The sequence below is a fragment of the Heloderma suspectum genome, chromosome 12, assembly GCF_057233095.1.
Source record: "Heloderma suspectum isolate Gila_16-S chromosome 12, 16-S_ref, whole genome shotgun sequence".
Classification (NCBI taxonomy): domain Eukaryota; kingdom Metazoa; phylum Chordata; class Lepidosauria; order Squamata; family Helodermatidae; genus Heloderma; species Heloderma suspectum.
In genome coordinates, this window is record NC_139469.1 from 9,467,181 (window position 1) to 9,486,988 (window position 19,808).

Below are 19,808 nucleotides of genomic sequence, written 5' to 3' on the forward strand. Positions count from 1 at the left end.
TGTTCAGATGCACATTGGAGAAGGGTGGTTAGGCTAACCATGGTGTGTGGTGATGGTTACCGCTAATCACCACGAGTGCTACTCGTCACACGTGCAGGTAACCATGTTCTGCAGTGTGGTTAGACTAACTATTCTCTAACCACTCTCCCTCCCGCAGGAACCTGTAGTCCTCCAGATGGAGGACTACAGGGTCCTGTAGCTCCATACACCCCAGTCGCCTTTGCGCTGTCAGCCATTTTGCTGCTCGGCACTGTCGGCCATTTTGGTACTACTCCTTCTTTGGCCACTCTTGCTGCGGAGTTCTATGTCAGCTGTCAATTAACTATGGAGGCATGTCAGACATCATGCTAAGCCATGGAAGAGCTCACTAACCATCTTGCAACAAGTGATTAGTGAACATGGTTAAAAAAATGGTAAAGGTGTCCCCAACCAGTCGTGTCTGACTCTAGGGTGTGGTGCTCATCTCCATTTCTAAGCCAAAGAGCCAGGGCTGTCCGAAGACGCTTCCGTGGTCATGTGGCCGGCATGACTGAACACCGAGGTGCACGGAACACTGTTACCTTTCCCGCTGAAGCGGTACCTATTTATCTACTTGCAATTTCTTACTTTCGAACTGCTAGCTTGGCAGGAGCTGGGACTGAAGATGGGAGCTCACTCCGTCACGCAGCACTTGGGTCTCGAACTGCTGTCCTTCCGACCTTCCGGTCTGCAGTTCAGCGTCTTAACCACTAAGCCACCGCGGCAGTCCATGGTTAATAAATCACCATGGTTGGGAAAGTCACCTGTTCAGGCATCACGCTAAGCCAACATGGTTAGCTCAAAACTCCTAACCATCATGGGTTAGCATGATGTCTGAACAGGCCCAGTATCTTGGGGGCTGCATGCAAGGCCATGTTGGGTAGGTCCAGAGCCACACTTCTCTTTCTCTCTCTCTCTCTCTCTCTCTCTCTCTCTAGATGATCACTACTCCTGACGGTTTCTTTCTCTTTTCCGAGACAGAGAAAGGGGTGGTGTAGTGACAGTCTAAGGAGGCGTGTGGGAAAGAGTGTGGTGTGGTAGTGATCTTAACGTTTTTCTCCCTTGCTGCCTGCATGAAATTAGGCTGAGCATTGCATGTGGCCCTGAGGCCCAACCCTGGTTTATGGGGAGCAACATAAGAGAGCAACAACATAAGAGAGCAACAGATTGGCCAGCTATGCTTCCTGGGGACCACTACAGTGGCATCTACTATATTCAGCGCCTTGCTCACTTGTACAATGCGCAGGAAGCCTTGCAGGTGCTGTCCTCTGGGATCCGTAGCGTGGGTTCAGGAATCGGGAGGGATCATGCATCTAGCAGGCTGACATAATGCAGTATTGTCCATTTCTGCTCTGGTTGGTGCACTTCAGTGTCATGGCCCACACCCATGTCACAGATGACCTGCACCTGCAGTACCCCGGGACGTTCTTCTGGCGCAACCCATCCTCCACACCCCTGGCGGTGGCTCGGTTTCCTTACGCAACCCCAGACATGCCTCTGATCTTCCAGGGCTGGTAGGGGACGGGAAGCAAGGACAGGAAAGGCTCATGATTGGCTCCCTATAGCTGTTGATCCCAGTCTGCAGAGTTCCTGTAGGCTTTCAAGAGTGCAGCAGCGGAGTCCTTCCTCCACAGAAGCACCCTTGCCCTGCATTAGTCTGCTACATGCACTCACACTTTTCCAAAGTGGCATTTTTGGAAAGGCCTCTCTAAGCATTGTGTGCCTTGATTATCTGAACTCCTGGAAAATACATTGTCCATCCCCCTTACCACCTTAGTATCACTAAAACTCCCCATTAACTGCCATATACGAGGACTTCTGGAGTGTTTAGAATGTTTCTCCCCCTCTTCAAGTCAGTCAGACAAATGATCTCCCAAGGCTACAAATTCCCATTCTTGCTGAGGATGGAAGTTTTTCCATTCCAGCGCTCATCTCTGTTACTCCATTACTTCCCCTAATTTTCACTGTGCAGCCCTGATAACAATTTTCACAACAAAGTTAATGAAACGTGCTCATCGTTCAAGGATCACCGTTTTCAGGCAAAAAAGGGCCACTGGAGCTTGCAGCCAACTTTTTCATCCATTTAAATTAATTAATGATTTGACTAAAACAAGAATATCTAAGAATGGGGCAACCATCGTACAAAATAAAGGCGATCTAGACTTCTCCTTTTTACAGATTCTGTGCTCTTGTGTAGCTCCCATCAATTGGCCAGAGGTTTGCTCAGGAGAACTTCCCAGTGGATTGTGCCCCCTGTTAATTATGTGAGGACTCTGTTGTGTAGGACAGGGTTTTACCACCTATTTCTATTTCTATTTTACCACCTATTTCTGCCCCAGGAATTAAAGCTTCTTGGGCTGGCTCTGCCTACGCCACCGCCTCAAAAGGACCATATGTAAAGGAGAGGCCATTCAGCCAATGTTGCCAGATGGGGAAGTATTCTATTTTAGGCAGAGATTTACATCCCTGGAGATGCTTTGGATGCCTCTTCTGGCACTCCTGCATTGTGCCCATTGTCTAATGCTGTGCCCATTTTCTGTGCTATGCCTGTCGGCATGCGGTACATTGGCTCAACGCTGGTTGAGATGGCCCCTCCAAGGAGGCTCTCCGTGCAGCCTGGCCCCACTGCACTGCACCTGTGAACAAATGGGGGTGGGGGGGTAAGGGAGAGCCCCTCGCCACTTCTGCTCTCTGGGCCTAACAACTGAGTCGCTTAATTCCTCCACAGATTATTTTAATCCTATTCATGCCACTGTAATAAACAAACGGAGCCATTTGTGCACTAGGATTCCTATTCTTTGTTCGGGTGGAATCTGCAGAGAGCGTGAAATGTGATCCAGGCAAGGGGTGGGGGGGATAGTAATTGGAATGCCGGCTTATTTCACGCACTCTTCAGCTTCATTAAAACACTCCATTTCTTGCTCAGTTTTACTTCTCCTGCACTTTGGAGAGGTCTGCTCAGCCTGAGAGGAGATGATGGCTCCTTTCCCGAGTCACTGTTTTCGTCTAATGCTGGAGATGACGCTCGCTGCACCTCGCTTGTTGCTAGGAATGTACGAAAATCACTTACCTTTCTGAAGGGTGACATTTGTGGTGGGGGGGAGGCGCTCTGTCCCTCCCCCCAAGATTCTCTCCAGCCAGCTTCGCTCCGCGGAGATTCCACAGAGCCGCTGGCCGGGGCCGCCCGCAGCCGGACATCTGGCCGCTGGGCAGCCTGCAGGGACACAAATGGCAGCTGCCGTAGCCGCCACCATTTGCGCCCCTGTATTTTGCCGTGATAGGCTCCATACAGACAGGGCCAGAAATATTGGAACAAAGATAACTGTTTTGGCAGTTGGCCTCTGTACACCACCACATTGAAGTTGAAAGGAAACACACCCAGATGGGAGCGAAGTCAGGACTTCCAGCTGTAATTCAAGGGGGTTGACAAAAGTGGGGCACTAACCATTCAGGAAGGACAGACAGTGGCATACACACACACCCCATCGTTGGTGGCTCATAAGTAATGGTACAAACCAACATCATTTCAAACTTAAGGATTGCCTTTAATACCGGGATGAAAATCCTTTGCAGTCAATGACTGCCTGAAGTCTGGAACCCATGGACATGACCAAATGCTGAGTTTCCTCCCTCAAGATGCTTTGCCAGGCCTTTACTGCAGCTGCCTTCAGCTGCTGCTTGTTTGTGGGTCTTTCTGCCTTCAGTCTTGTCTTCAGTAAGTGAGAAGCATGCTCTATTGGGTTGAGATCAGGTGACTGACTTGGCCATTGAAGTACATCCCACTTCTTTGCCTTCAGAAACTCTTGGGTAGCTTTTGCTGTATGTTTTGGGTCATTCTCCATCTGCAATATGAAGCGGCGTCCTATCAGTTTGGCAGCATTCGGCTGAATCTGAGCAGAAAGTATAGCCCTACACACTTCAGAATTCATCCTGCTGCTTTTATCAGCAGTCAGGTCATCAATAAACACCAGTGACCCAGTTCCATTGGCAGCCATACATGCCCATGCCATAACACGGCCTCCACCATGTTTGACAGATGATGTGGTATGCTTTGGATCATGAGCTGTTCTTTTCCTTCTCCATACTTTTCTCTTCCCATCATTCTGGTACAAGTTAATCTTGGTTTCATCAGTCCAAAGAATTTTATTCCAGAACTGGGCAGGCTTTTTTAGGTGTTTGCTGCCAAAGGCTAATCTGGCCTGTCTGTTTTTGAGCGTTACCAGTGGTTTGCATCTTGTTGTGAAGCCTCTGTATTTACATTCATAAAGCTGTCTCTTGACTGTAGATGTTGATAATGACATGCCTACCTCCGCAAGAGCGTTCTTGACCTGGCTAGATGTTGTGAAAGGGTTCCTCTTCACCATGAGCAGAATTCTGCGGTCATCCGCTTTAGTTGTCTTCCGTGGTCTTCCGGTCTTTTGCTGTTGCTGAGCTTGCCAGTTGATTCCTTCTTTTTCAGGATGTTCCAAACTGTTGTGTTGGCCACTCCCAATGTTTTTGCAATCTCTCTGAAGGCTTTATGTTGTTTCCTCAGTCTAATGATGGCCTCCTTCACTCGCATGGACACCTCTTTGGACCTCATGTTGGGAGTTCAAGTGAACAGCTACCGAATGCAAATGTAACACTCAGAACCACCTCCAGGCCTTTTATCTGCTGGATTGGTCATGGGGTACCCAGGAAACAGGCCACACCTGGCCATGCAGCTGCTTGTCAGCCATTCGTTCCGTTACTTATGAGCCACCAGCGATGGGTGTGTGTGTATGCCACTGGCTGTCCTTCCTGAATGGTTAGTTCCCCACTTTGTCAAACCCCTTGCATTACAGCTGAAAGCCCTGACTTTGGTCCCATCTGGGTGTGTTTCCTTTCAACTTCAATGTGGTGGTGTACAGAGGCCAACTGCCAAAACAGTTATCCTTGTTCCAATATTTTTGGCCCTGACTGTAAATATTTATGTAGCCTATCACGGCAAAAAAAACCCCACAAAAAACAGTGAACACAAATGGCGGCGGCTATGGCGGCCACCATTTGCGTTCCCTTTTTTTTGCCATGATAGGCTACGTAAATACTTACGCAGCCTATCACGGCTTCCGCAGGGACGCAAATGGCATCCCTGCATTAGCCATGATAGGCTGCGTAAGTATTTACGTAGCCTATCACGGCTATAGTGATGAATGGAATGGCGGCCGCAGACACGGCCGCCATTCGCAGAGCAGTGTGAACGGGACCGGGTAAGTGTTCCATTTTGCACGCCTTTCGTGGGGGCGGGGCGGGGGGGCTTCGTTCCTCGATGGATTTCGGGGGGCTGAATGCACTGGCATTCGGCCTCACTGAGATCCATGGTGGAATTCTCTGACATCCCTACTTGTTGCACAGTGACACACTGATGCTGGGACCTTTTGGAAGGCTGGTGGCTGACCCACAATAGCTGACTTCACATCCAAAGCCATGGCAGCAGGCGGGGGGTGGGGTGGATCTCCATGTCTCTGCAACCACGACCAAGGCATCTTAATAGGCAAATGAAAAGTGTTAGCACTTTGTCAATATTTAAACAACTTACCATTACCTTAGGGTTTTGCATCTCAGCTGTCATCTATTATAGGCCTCATTACCCTAAACACTAAATGCTGCATTTTCTCTCCCGCTCTCCCTTTCCCCCCTCCCTCTCCCCCCACCCACCTCCATGCTGTTGTAACTCTCAGCCAGGGAATTAAAATGTACCGTGAAATTCATGTTGGCCGCTACCTACATTGCTTCTACCTGCAGTGCAGTTCTCATTCAAAGGGATCCTTCTGTTTACCATTTTTTTAATACCCTCCAGCTACACCTGTTTGTTTATTCAGCATTTTTGCTTACCCAATTCCGGAAACTCTGGCTGGGCAACCATATATTTTAACAGTCATAAAATAGTCCGATGATGTCTGACTAAGTGCTAATGCCCCCACCAGGATTTCTTTCTGCTACCAATTGCCAGCAGCCCATAATAAAACATTACCATCAGGATCAGCACCTGGGGAGTCCCCCCTCCTGAGGAGTACCAGCTGCCCCTGTCCCAGTTCGCCAAGCCTGTTCAAACAACTAGGATACACAGAATCAAAATGACAAGCAACTATTTATTACAAATATCCAACTCTTAAAGGTGCCAGTCTCCACTTGCCAACCCAGCAGTAAGAGGGATGTGTAGAAGGACTAATGGCTGTGACAACAATCCATTTGTGGGGGCCATATGGGGCCCAGCCGACTACCTTCTGTTTTGCCCTCAAAGTGGTCCTCCTGTCCAGCCAGTTGCTGACCACAGCTTTAGAAGCTTAAAAATGCTCTGACTTTGGTAAGATGCCAGGCAGAAGGGAGAGCTTCATAGCTGTGAAGCAACAACCAAGACTACCTCTTTACGTGCTCTCACTGTTACCTGCGGACTCAACTGATGGTATTATTGCAGGTTGCTTCACACCAAACCAATTTCCTACACAGCTGGATGTGGGAATTCATGTAAAGTCTGTGTGGAGATCATAACCTGGTGAGCCTCCAGGTTGATTTCCCACACTGTACGGTTTGTACCTCGTAGTGGAGTTTTGCTTATCAACACTGTTACCTAATTGACTAGGTTGAAAAAACAATATGACCTCATTTTCATGTCAGGGCCAATTCCTGGGTTGTTTAACCCAGGAATTGGCAGGGACATGTGAGAGCAAGCGAGCACACCACTCGCCACTTTTGTTTTCAATAAACAACCCAGGAATGCCCCAATCCTGGGTTGTTGCATGACATCCAAACCCGGAAACTCTAGCTTGTTTATGTGTTAAACAACCCAGATTTAATCCAACAACAACCCATAGGTGACTGTTGGGTTAACTCTGGGTTGTTTATCCCATAAATAACACAGAGTTTTCCACATGCCCCCACCAATTCCTGGGTTAAAGAACCCAGGAATTGGCCATGATGTGCGAACTGGGTCTCTATCTTCAGAGTGAATCTCACAACCTGTGTGCACTGAACTTTGAAATTCTGAATAGCGTTTCAAGGGTGAGATGTGTGGCAGCAAAAGCGTGAAGCTTTGTGATGTCCAACTGTGAAATAAAGCTTTCTGGGTTGCTGGGAAATCTTTGTAAGCAGTACTTCAAACATTATTGCCAGACCATGTAGAAGCAAGTGGCCCATTTGAGTTAATCAGTAGCATCCCTCCTTTGTTAGTTCATGATGGAATTTAAGCCCATGTGGATGTAACCTAAACCAAATGTACCTGTTTCCCCCCCATCAAATATTGGAGGGTGACTCATTCTTGTCAACACAGGAGCTGGTGGGCCTGGAGTCACGGTCTTTCAAGCAGGATGTCAGGGTTGGATCTGAGCCCAGAGAGTGCCAAAGCAGCTCTGATTCTGAAGAGGAGATAGCATCCATGGGAGAGGAACCCTCTCAGGTTTCAGAAGTGCAGCAGGAGGGGGAGCCCCCCCTCCCCCATTCACATTCCTGGGAGCGACAGCGACCCTGGGAGTGACAATGACCGTGGCAGGGAAAGGGAGGGACAACTTGAGCTTTTAGATGCAAGGCACAGGCACAAGCGAGAGGTTGCAGGAGCCGAGCTGAGGTGCTCAGCCCGGTTGGCTCAACGTCAACAGCTGTGCCCTGAGGCCCCATGGGAGAGGAGGAGACTTTCCCCTCCTACTCCTTAAGTTCAGAGAGTTGCCGGCCTTTTCTCCAAACAGAGACCAACTGACGTCCTAACTCTTAGAAACCCCTGGTAGGCTGTCCCTTTGTATTTCCTCTGAGTCTCAGGCAATTAGCATTTGTAAGCTTTATTAGGTTGAATGGAAATAAAGCCTTGGAAAGCAGCCCTTTTGTCTAGGTGTTGATTCTGGCTATTGGATGATTCAGAAGGCAACAGGGGCATTCCTGACACAGAATGAGCAAGCTGTCCTGCTAGGAAGACTGGCCCTGGAGCCAGGTCTAGGGCACAAATGTATAATTGCAGAAGAGCTGTCCACAAGATAGCTTAGATACAAGAAAATGGCAGGATAGGTGCTGCACTAGCACCAGCCAGACAGCAACTGAGGGTTCTTATAGCAGGCCTTGGCAATCCCACCATTCCCAGTTTATCAGTGGAGGTCCTGATTCTGAAAACTCTTAAGAACATAGGAAGCTGCCTTTTTTCAGGTCCGACCATTTGTCCTTCTAGCCCAGGATTTTCTGTGCTGACTGGCAGTGGCTCTCCAGCAGAAGTTGCTCCCATCACCTTCTGCTTGATAGTTCTCAACTGGCGATGCCAAGAATTAAACCTTGGGCCCCTCTGTATGCAAAGCCTGTGCTCTGCTACTGAGCAAAATGGTTCACTTAATTCAGGAACGGAGCTTGGTGAAGGAAGGGGTCCTGCTGTCAAGCAAGCATGAGCCAACACTCTGCATTCTAATGGTGGCTTCCTTCTGGGTTTGCCATCGTCTTTGTTTCTGGCATCCAGAGGGGTGATTGTAATGGTTCCTGTGGGACAGGGGAAGGGCAGGCATGGAGCAAGGGATATCTCCAAGGTCAGGGGGTCCTTCACAGTGGCTGTCCTACAGTCCCCAATAGAGAGGGCATGTACTAGAATCAGAGGTGAGGTGCTCCCCTTCAAATTCAAAGGAGGTCCTATCTAATTCAGACTTCAGGAGCTGCCCGGTCTTGTGGGGCAGACAGAATGAGGCTCACAGAGCAAGGAAACAGTCATGGGGCTGTTCACACAACAATTAACCCACACTCAGTGGTTGAGCATGGGTTGTTGTTGAACTGTGGGTTAGTGTGTTGTCTGAACCCAGGACCTTTTCTGCAGGGTGGCTTGTTAACCATGCAGTGTGGCTTGTTAACCACCATGAACAACCCAACAACAAACCATGGGTTCTCGAGGTGGCTTGCTCAAGAAAAATAAGCCACACTGTATGATTAACAAGCCACCCTGCAGAAAAGGTCCTGGATTCAGACAAAATACTAATTCAATAAACAACTCATGTTTCAACAACAACCCACACTCAACCACTGAGTATGGGTTAGCGTGTTGTGCGAACCCGGTCAGTATCTTTCATGGAACTAGCTAGTTCTTTACAAATATAAACAACCATATTTATTTATTTCACTTGCTCATCAGAACAGTTATTATTTCACTTGCTCATCAAAACCAGCCCTTGGAAGACTCCAATTACTTCTCTAAATAATAAGCTCCACTACTGAACTGAGTTTGCAACCAGGAAAATCTTCCTGTTTCCAGTGTGTCTCATCTAGGATCAAAGTCCAGGAGCTCATCAAAACCCAGAGCAATCTCCACCTTCCAATGCAGATCATGCAGTTGTAGCCTGAGGGTACAGGTATGACAGGAAAAAAAAGGGTGCCCCACCACCAGCAGGAAGCTCGATTCCTCCACAAATACAGACATTGGGCTGGGGTGGGGACCCTGTTCCTCCACTGAACAGATGATTACTTAGGGAATTCACAGGCTTCCAAGAAGCAATGTCTCCTCAGCCCCCTTCTGCTCCCTTAAGTAGCATTTTTATCGCTTCAGTTTATTCCATCTTGAACACAGAGAGGAACCAGCAAGAATCGGTCAATTCAAAGTAAAGCCTGTGGCTGGCTGGCTGGCTGGCTGGCCAGTCCCTGCCACAGGGGCTTCTCTCCTTTGTTCCGTCCTCTGGATGGCAGGCGGCACATCAACAGTTTGTCAGCCTTCGCTTCGCATCCTTGTCCTTTTGTTAGTCTGTGCCGTAACCTCAACCTTTTCTCCTTAAAAATAAATTAACATTTTAATTTGGTTCGTGTCGGGCGCCGCTCGGGAGAAGCCTCCGAATGCTTGGCCGCCCATGTTGACTGGCATGCGATTAGGGCAAAGTTTTATAGCACAATGCTCTCCCCCCCACCCCACCCGCACAGGATAGAGAATTGCTGCTGGTGGCGGAGAGATGTATAAGTGGCAGGTTTCCATCCAGCCTCAGCTCTAGCATTTGTTAGTGGCCCATGTGCCATCAGGTCTAGGAGCCGCTGTCGGCTGACTGACAGCTTGATTCAGCCCAGAGCACCTAATTAATTGTCCGTGAAATCGCACCCTTGTGTTGGTGCGGCGTCTGTTCTAACACCTGCAGCTTGCCGTGCCATTCACCCCCTCAGAAGGATTAAATGAGAACACAGAGCAGGAGTGCTTCTGAACCGAGAGAAATGACACCAGGTAGGAGCCCGTATCATCTGCTGTGGCGATGCTTGCGCACACTCCAGCATCCGATGGAAGGTTCAAAGCGGGTAGACAAAAATGTACCTTCCCCCACATCCCACTTATAGACAATGAGGATGGGCTAGGAATCAGCAGGGCATTCATAATAACAAGGTGCTTTTTTTTTCCTTTCAAGGAAGCAATTTCCCTTTTAGGGCCGATATATTACCCTTCTTTTCCAAGTACATGTGCCCAGTCAAGGCAATAGGGATGGAAGGGAAGGGACAGATGTTTCTGAAGCAAAAAGCAATTGAGAGCAATCCTCTTGTAACCCCATAGCCAGCTGGGCTGCGTCTCACAGTACATTAACCAAGAATTGACGAGGAGTAACTGTGCCTATGCCTGCTTTGGGGGTGTGCAATTTAGCATGGCAAACTGTCTTTCTCTCTGCACTAATAATAATAAATTCATGTATTAGTTTTCTGCATGCAAGGCTCCCCTGTCAAGACATAAGCAAGAGGAAGCATTGTTTGCCACCCACCAAGGGATTTCTGTGCAATGCAAAAGGCTGGCTCTCTGACTCTCCCTCTCTCTCTCTCCCCCTGCCTTTCTCTCTATATCCTACTAATGAAATCCCCTTTTCCAGATGCATTTTCTGACATTTTTGAGCAAACAGTTTGGACGAGGCAAAGTCATTGTAATGGCTTTCAATTATGGAAAGTAATACTGTATTATAATTAGAATGTTCCCCATTAGCACCATAAAGAAAGCTGGAGTACCTCACCCAGAAATCAGCAAAATTAAGGGCCATTTAATACACAGCCCAGATGCGTAGATTATCCATGCAATGGGAAAATGCCTAAGACATTTTTTTTTTTTCGCCTGAGGTAGATAATCCAAATATTGCATGCATGGGTGCGTGCGCGCGCGCGCACACACACAGCCTTTCAATGGCAACCCAACCCCAGTCAACGTGGGCGGTTTAGACTGTGTGAGAGCAAATGTCAGACTCCTGCACCCATATAGCTCTTAATGGCTGGGTTCATGCAACACGACAACCCACATTCAGGGTTGAGAATGGGTTGAACATGGGTTGTTATTGACCCATGGCTTATTGCATTGTGTGAATCCAGCCATGCTAACAAACCATGGTGTGTTAACTATGAACAATCCATGAAGAGAACCCCACAGTTTGTTGTTCTGTGCTGAACTGTGGGTTATTCGTGGTTAACAACCCATGGTTTGTTACCGCAGCTGGATTCACACAACACAACAACCCATGGTTAAGTGATAACCCATACTCAACCTTGAGTGTGGGTTGTCTTGTTATGTGAATCCAGTTATTGTGTAGATCTGTGTCCTATCAGTATTAGGGACTGAAAAGCAAGTCAACTCCAGATTTGGCCGAACACCCATAACCTGCTAGGTTCTACTCTGGCTCTACCCTCAACCAGGGCATGCCCCAGCCAAGGCATTCTGCCCTGGCTCTCCCCTTACGCTCCAGATTCAAGTCATCTTGGCTCAAAATTGTCCCCAGGCATCAGAGCTGATTTATATTAAATCCTGAAACTGAGAAGAATGTTCCATGGGAAAAGCAACCAGAGGGAAGGGTACAGTAGGGTCAGCATTCTCCATGTTCAGAGCCATGAGGAGGGGGGAGCATATGCTGCGCATGCCGAAGGTCCCAGGTTCAGTCCCCAGCATCTCTGGTTCAAGGAACTCGGGGAGCAGGTGATGGGAAACAACTCGGCCTGCTCTGAGAGGCCTTGGAGAGCTGCTGCTCATCAGAGTAGATGGCACCAATGGCCTGACTCAGCTTAAGGATGCACCATACATGTACATGACCTGCTAAGAACAGAACTTCAGTCATAAAGGATTCAGCAAGATTACACTCTAAAATGCTCATATAAATGGCAGCTTTAAGTCATTTCCAGAGAGATCTAAAAAGAACAGGAGCTATAGGTCAAGAGTAAGGCCAGCTGCAAGTAGAGCTGATAGATTGCCCAAGTCAATTGAATGTTTTTTCCCCACTGTGGAGATCATAGAATCATAGGGTGGGAAGGGGCCTGCAAGACCATCGAGTCCAACCCCCTGCTCAATGCAGGAAGCCTGATTCCCAGGCAGTCTCCCATCCAAGTACTCACCAGGGCTGACCCCGCTTAGCTTCCGAGATCAGGCGCATCCAGCCCTTTGGCCAAGTGACTCTTGCAAATGCGGATGAAAAGGCCTAGTTTAGCAGCAACTGTCCTTCCAATATGCTTTGCTTATGGGATCCACCAATGGAGTTTTGGGGGTGCTTCCAGGCGGAGGAGTCTTAGTGCTGCCAGTCAACAGGCATCATACAGCTAGTCTGTCTTTTCCTCCTCAATGTGTGTTGTTGTGTAAAGAAAAGAGGGCGAGAGCGAGCAGTGGGGAAACATGGGACAGCTACATAAAATGCTGTGAATGAGGCAGGGCATGATCAAAGCCTCATCTGGAAGCACCCTTTGTCTTTAGAGAGGACTGCAGCGCTGAAATGGGAAGCTACCCCACAGGCAGGCGCTAAATTGAAATTCTCCTCGGTATTTACTAACTGAGACAACCCCATCTATTACAAGGATGTTGTACAGAATAAAATGAAGCTTTTATTTGTTTTTATGTACTCTGAGCTATCTTCTCTGTTGCTGTATATCTACCCTCTGCCTCTTCCAAGTAAATAAAACTCTAGGCGTGCCTTATTACATTGTAAAATTATTAGTTTTAAAGACAGACTTTGATTTAGTCCTTTATATTCTTTGAGAAATATATTCCGATACATGAATGGTGGCATTCTATTGAATTATGATCCATGCTGGCAAAATAATTATCTGCCCTGTTTTTAATAGATAAATTACCTGCTTTAATTAATTATCCTGCAACTCTAAAATGTGGCTAAAGTGGCAACATTTTCAGCCAACGCAGTCTGTCCACTGAGCATCTGCCAACCCCCTTCATCCACAAATAGACCATATGGGGTACTTGTCAATCATTGTATCTGGCATAAGGCAAGTGGAGCCTAATGAATTGCTCCCCTGAAATTTACTGACAGCAAAACCTAAAGGAGCATGCATCACCGGGCCTGATGATCAGTCAATGGCACCCTCTCTACAGATGCAAAACCCCCATCTCTAGGGGCCTCCTTAATGAGATATTCCCCTGGCACAAACAAGGAACCACAAAGAAAAAAGGTGCTCCATGGCAGGTGTTCCAGGCCAAAGGGACTCTTCCTAGGGAATTTTAGCAAATATCTCAAGGAAATTTCTCATTTCAAGCAACTAGTCCTGCCACACTGATGGGAAGATTGGTCCCTCCCTTCATTGCCAAAGAATAATGCCCGCACCCCAACAAATAAAGGCTCAGCTCCAGGATATTGAAGGCCCAGGAAGAACCTAGGAAGCCATCTTATATTACCTATTCTTACTGGGAGCGGCTCTCCAGGATCTTAGGGTGTGACAGGTCTTTCCCATCACTTGCTACCTCACCCTTTCAAAACAACGATCAGGAGATGGCTGGGTTTAGACCTGGAGCCTTCAGCACACAAAGCACGTGTGTTACCCCTGAGCTATGCTTCTAGAATTAAAATGTCTTTGGTTCCCTTATACCAGCTCAGACTAGTTGTCCATCTAGCCTGGTATTGGCTCTTCTGATTGGCAGCAGCTCTCTAGCTGAGGTCTTTCCCATTATCCTCTACCTGCTTCTTCTAACTGGAGATGCCAGGGAGCTAACTTGGCGCCTTCTGTATTATTATTATTATTATTGTTGTTGTTGTTGTTGCATTTATATCCCGCCTTTATTCCTCTTGCAAGGAACCCAAGGCGGCTTACATTATCTTCCTCCTCTCCATTTTATCCTCACAACAACAACCCTGTGAGGTAGTTTGGGCTGAGAGTGTGTGACTGGCCCAAAGTCACCCAGTGAGCTTCCATGGTGGAGTGGGGACTAGGACCCGGATCTCCCAGCTCCCAGTCCAACACTCTTGCCACTACACCACACTGGCTCTCTGTCATCTGCTATGTTCCTTCTCCAAATAGGAAGACCCAACACTAGTACTTTCCATCGTGGGGGTGCATATTCATAGGGGGCGGCCAGTTGTGCAATAGCAAGCAGAAGATTCCTAACGCTGCACGTTACAATCTACGTTCATTCTGCTCGTGCAGCCCAGCCCTGAGGTGGCCTCCTAGACAGCTGATAAGCAATCGCTCGTGCACTGTTTTTGTGGAAGGATCAGGAATGCTCACCAAACTTTTTTTCTTGTTACTTTTGTAGATGAAGGGTTGTGGGACCTGTTTGTGAAGGACATCCCCCGCAGTGCCACTTCCTACACAGTCAGCCTGGACAAGCTGAAACAGGGGGTGAGCTATGAATTCCGGGTGGTAGCAGTGAATGACTTTGGATATGGAGAACCCAGCAGTCCTTCTGTTGCAGTATCAGGTTGGTAAATTGCACTAAGTGCTTCCCTGGAGACTTTGGCAAAGTATGTGTTGGTGGAGGGTTAACATCTAGGGACTGAGGTAGATGATCTTCTGGTAGCTCATCACATCGAATTGGGGAACCTCTTGTTTCGTAATCTGAGGAAGGGGACAAATTGCAATAGGATATACCACTGCATATACTTGCACTCTCACATGTACATCAATGTGTATACAGGCATGTCCATTCCGTGCAAGTGGCTCTCTTTCACACATCTACTCACTTAAAGGGCTGATTCAGGGACACTGCTTTGTTCAGGGACAGGTTCCTTTCCCCCATTTTTTTAGACTGAGCCATTCCCATGGCAAATGGACAGGGTTGCTGAGATTTGTGGGCCTGAAGTTGCCCTCACTCACACAAACTGTGCAACTGGCCAATGTTATTCTTGGCACCTCTCCTAGCTTTGGACTGCTCCTTCCTGCCTGTTACCTTCCAGCCTCCTTTTTTCAGTGCTTTTACTTGTGGCAGCATCTAAGTTCTCCACCTTGTTCCCTGGACCTTCTGCTTTCTTCACCTCACTCCTTTGGCCCCTCCTGCCACAGTCTTGGTCCAAACTATATCCATGCTACAGGGTTCAAAACATGGATTGTCAAGGGGAAACAAAGAGCAAAGGTAATGCCAAGGAGAGGAAAAGGAGGAGCAGCTCGGTGGGCTGCCCAGCAAGTCTTTCATGGGCTCGATGTAGTCTGCAGAGTTTTTATTATTTATTTTATTTATTATTAAATTTATTAATCGCCCATCTGGCTGGTCACCCAGCCACTCTGGGCGATGTACAGCATACAATAAAACAGTTTAAAACAATAAAATTCTACAGTAAAAACATTTTCTAAAATACCCTAGCCCACCCCAAATGCCTGCCTGAACAACCACATTTTTAATGCACGATGGAAGCTCATATTCTAATGTTTCTAATGAAGAACAGGACCTGGCTGAGGCAGACCCTGGAAATAGGATTGGGACCAGGCCAAATTAACAGGAGACAAGAGGGATTGCAGCTGGACATCAGGAAACAGAGAGAAGGCCTTCCAGGTTCAGGTTACCCATCCAATGCTAAAAGAAAACCCCTGTGTGTGTGTGTGATTCACAAAGGGAAGCACGGCTTCTTAGAGGCAGCAGTCTATGTCCTCTTGCAGATGCAAAAGGCCTTGTAAAAAGCAGTGCTCACATCTCGCTTTATGCTTGCTGAGAGTCTCACTCTGACTTGCTTCAGGGAGACATTTCTCAGATCAGTTTTGCTGCTTCAGCAAATGGGGGAGATGGAAAAATCATTTTTTTTTAAAGAAAAACCAAACCTTCATGGTTCAAAAGTTTGGTACCCAAGGGGGAATTCAACTGTTCTGCAGGCATAACAATGCTCTACTTCTTTTTTCTTTTTCTTTCTTCCTTTTTTTTAAAATTCTTCCTTTTTCTTTGCTCCTGGTGTGAGACACTCAAGTGCAATTTCGCAGACGCATAATCAAAGGTGGAAATAAAATGCCGTCATCATCACAGTTACCTTCATGTCCTACCCTGCCCCTGCATAGCTAACCCTCTGGCCCCTAAGAATGGAGGGCAGCTCCAGTTCTTTCATCCCTCCTCTGGCACAAGAGAAGAGGGGTACGGGAGCAGCAGTTCCTGTGTCTTCCACCTATTCTTACAAATTGCAAAGAGACGCTTTGCAGCAGCTGCAGCAAACTCCACCTTCCTTGGAGCTGGCTGAGGTGCCTCAGTCACAGGTATATGTGCAGCTCCTTGTAAATAAATGGCTTATTTACATGTTCTCCACTTGAGCAGAACTATTCAATCCACTTCCTCGTGATGCTGTAATGCTTTCTTCAGACTGGTCACAGAAAAGAAAGACATTTTCTATTGTGAGGCTCGGGAATAAGGGATGCAAAGCACTGCAGGCTCCTGTCACTCAGGAGCACAATCCATGGTTTGTCTGTCTCTGTACTTAATTAAACCGCTTCTCAGAGTTGCCTGTTATTTCCATTGCCACAGCTGAGCTTAGCCACTGCTATTTTGATGACACTTTGGTTCTTGTCAGATGCCCAGCAGACAGTAGATAATCTGTTTGAGGGGCTTCGGGCATTACGTCTTGCAGGAGAAACAGGAAGTGTGAGTGATCAATGCTTCCTGTTCTCAGTGCCTGTTTGTAGTGCCCAAAATCATACCCAAGCATCTCCACTCTGCCCCCAATGGTGAGATGTGCAAACTCCTTTTGCATCAGGAACCCAAGATGTGGCAGACCAAGATGGATGCATTCTAATCTGAAGGTACTTAGAACAGGAAATCCAAATTACTGTCACTTCTTGTTCCTCTTTCTGCCCTGAAGACATGTCTGTACCTGCCCTATGATATCCTGTTACCAAGGCAGTTTGTGAAAGCCATGCATGACATAGCCATTTCAAAGAAAAGATTATCCCATCAATGTACACCTTGAGCTGGTTCAGATGGAATGGGAAACCATGCTTTCCTACCATGTGAATTAACCTTTGGCTTACATGCTCCCCATTCCTCTCTTTCATACATCAGAGCAGATAAAAAGCCATTGCCTTCTATTTTAAACTAAACACAGTTCCCTAGGACGTCCAAACTTGGGGAACTGTGGTTTGTTTGAACTATGGTTAGTGAAACAAGCCAGGATCAAACTGTGGTTTCAGATCCTGGCTTGTTCTCAAGGAGCTGAACATTTCCACCTGCCTGACCCCATGATTCTGGAGCAGTAGTGCTGCCTTGAACACAGCGTTGGGAGGGTTGCTTGATGAAGCGAGACTGAGTAATAGCAAAACTGTGAATGTATGTGGGGCTTGAAGGAGTTGTAGTAATCTTTACGTCACCAGGTAAGAGGAAGGAACTGAGAGAGAAGATGCTAGTGAGAGGTTGAAGGAAGGCTGCTTCAAGTGAGCAGTGTGGCTGCCAACAAATGTGTGTAGGTTAATTGCAGAGAACCCCATGTTGCCTTTGTGGAATGGCGATCTATTTGTCCTTGTATGTAGTGTATTCTTATTTCAGTGTTGGGGTGTTTAGTTTTAAGATTTTGGACTAGGTCATTTCTTTGTATTGTTTTACAGGTTAGATTGATATTTTTATTATGTACTTACTCATTGACACTATGGTTATTTGTAATTGCTGCTATTATGTGTGGGTTTTTAATTGTACATTTATTGCTGTTCCTTTGATATGTTTTGAGCAGCTTTTGGCACAGTCTTGTGGGAAAGCAGCATATAAATTAACGAATGAGATGAAGAATTGTGGTTAGTCTAAAATTGGAAGGTTTCGATATCTTCCACTGGCATGTCTGAACTGAGCTATCATATTGGGAGAAAGTCCTGATGGCTGTATATTACCAAACCAAGAAAAGGGAATGTATGTATACCTTGACACACAATATACAACAACCAAGAAAGTCAAAGGTATGCCAGTATTTCCACAACTTCAATGTAATATAATAAAATATCAAGCACAAAATTTATTTAACCTATGGGTACTATCCCCAATTATTTAATTTTTGTTTTGATTTAAGCCACTGAGGAAGGCCACATAGGTTGAAATGCGTTTGGCTTTGTTTTGAGATCAGCGAGTGTTTTCTTCTGCTCACCAATTCCACGTGCATCCAGCAAGGAGTGATATGAACTACTAACCCACCACTCTCATCTTATGGCCTATATATGTATTTATTTCCATTCCTATGTAGCCTGCGCTGGGCTCTGCGAGAACCTATTACATTGTATTGTACAGACTTTGATTTTTGTGTTGTGCTTTTTAAATAATTGGGGATTGTACCCAAAGTTTAAATAAATTTTGTGCTCAATATTTTTTGCATTACATGGAAGTTGTGGAAATACTGGCATACCTTTGACTTTTTGTGTGGCTGTATATTGCCTCCAGTATCACAGGCAGCATGCTTCTCAGTACCAGTAGCTTGGGAACATGAGAGGGAGGGTGCTGTTGTGCTCACGTCCTCCTGTTGGCTTCCCATAAGCATCTGGTTGGCCGCTGTGGGAACAGAACGCTGGACTAGATGGGCCCTGGGTCTGATCCAGCACAACTCCTCTTATATTCTTACCTTGTATCTAGTCCCAGTACTGTCTTTATTAGCCCCTCTCTTTCTTGACTTCCAAAATGAATAATGCTTTCAAAGGAAAGAAATGGAAGCTTGGGTGGATTTAGTGATGTAGCAGATAAGAATGGAAATGGAAGCTTGGGTGGATTTAGAAATGGAAGCTTGGGTGGATTTAGAAATGCAAACTTGGGTGGATTTAGTGATGTAGCAGATAAGAATGTTTGTTCTGTGTTTTTTTTTTATTCCTAAATATGCTTTTGGCCCTTTCCTCCTCTTTGCAGCTCACACAGAATCTCCTTTCTATGAGGAGTGGTGGTTCTTGCTTGTGATGGCTCTCTGTAGCCTCATTATCATCCTGCTGGTGGTATTTGCACTGATTTTGCACAGCCAGACCAAGAAATACCGTAACTGCAACACAGGTGAGATGTCCTCTGTGTCACACTGTGCCCTTCCGTCTGTATAACAAACCTGAAAAGAATGTTATTATTATTTATCACAGTGCAATATTATCTAGTAGAATCAGAGCCTGATACATTATCTCCCCACCACCACACACATCCCTTTTCTCCTTTGGGATATAGGCAGTAGAATGCCAAGTTGATACAATGGATTGCACCTCTGTGATGCAGGTGGGGAGAAAGATTCTCACCCAGCCCTTTGCCTGCCATGCTGTTTTCTCTTGGCATGGAGTTTTTGTTTGTTTTTATGCATTAAAAATGTGATTCTTTCACCTGCAGTCTAAAGTAGTGCAGTCCATTTTGCCAACTCATTTTGCTGTGTGTGTGGTAGACCAGGCCTTGGCTGGATGCTTTACAGAGGAAGGCCTTATCTGGAGACAACAACTTACATTTTAAAAAGAGGGGAGAAAACAAGGGAAGGGCATTGGCATGACTGTGGCTAAATCCCTGTGATATGGTGAGTAAGACCTCTGCCCTTTACAGAGACCACTGCCCTTTCTGAGATGTGAGATCACTATATTGCATACTGCAGTTGGTGTGTGATGAAATGCTTGCGTCTGTTTGCACCACCGTATGCCCGCTCCCTACTCTACACAATACTTTTGTCATAAGTGCTAGCAAATGAGATTCTGGGAAATTA

General features: G+C 46.7%; 1 protein-coding gene across 3 annotated transcripts in view; it reads left to right on the forward strand.

Annotated features, from left to right (window-relative positions):
- SDK1 (sidekick cell adhesion molecule 1) overlaps positions 1–19,808 on the forward strand; it is an 851,863-nt gene that overhangs the window by 815,190 nt on the left and 16,865 nt on the right. For all 3 annotated transcript variants that reach the window (XM_084818282.1, XM_084818285.1, XM_084818283.1), the window contains 2 exons: positions 14,462–14,626; positions 18,992–19,129. In XM_084818282.1, the coding sequence (XP_084674408.1) occupies positions 14,462–14,626; positions 18,992–19,129 (303 nt within the window). The remainder of the gene's footprint in view (positions 1–14,461; positions 14,627–18,991; positions 19,130–19,808) is intronic.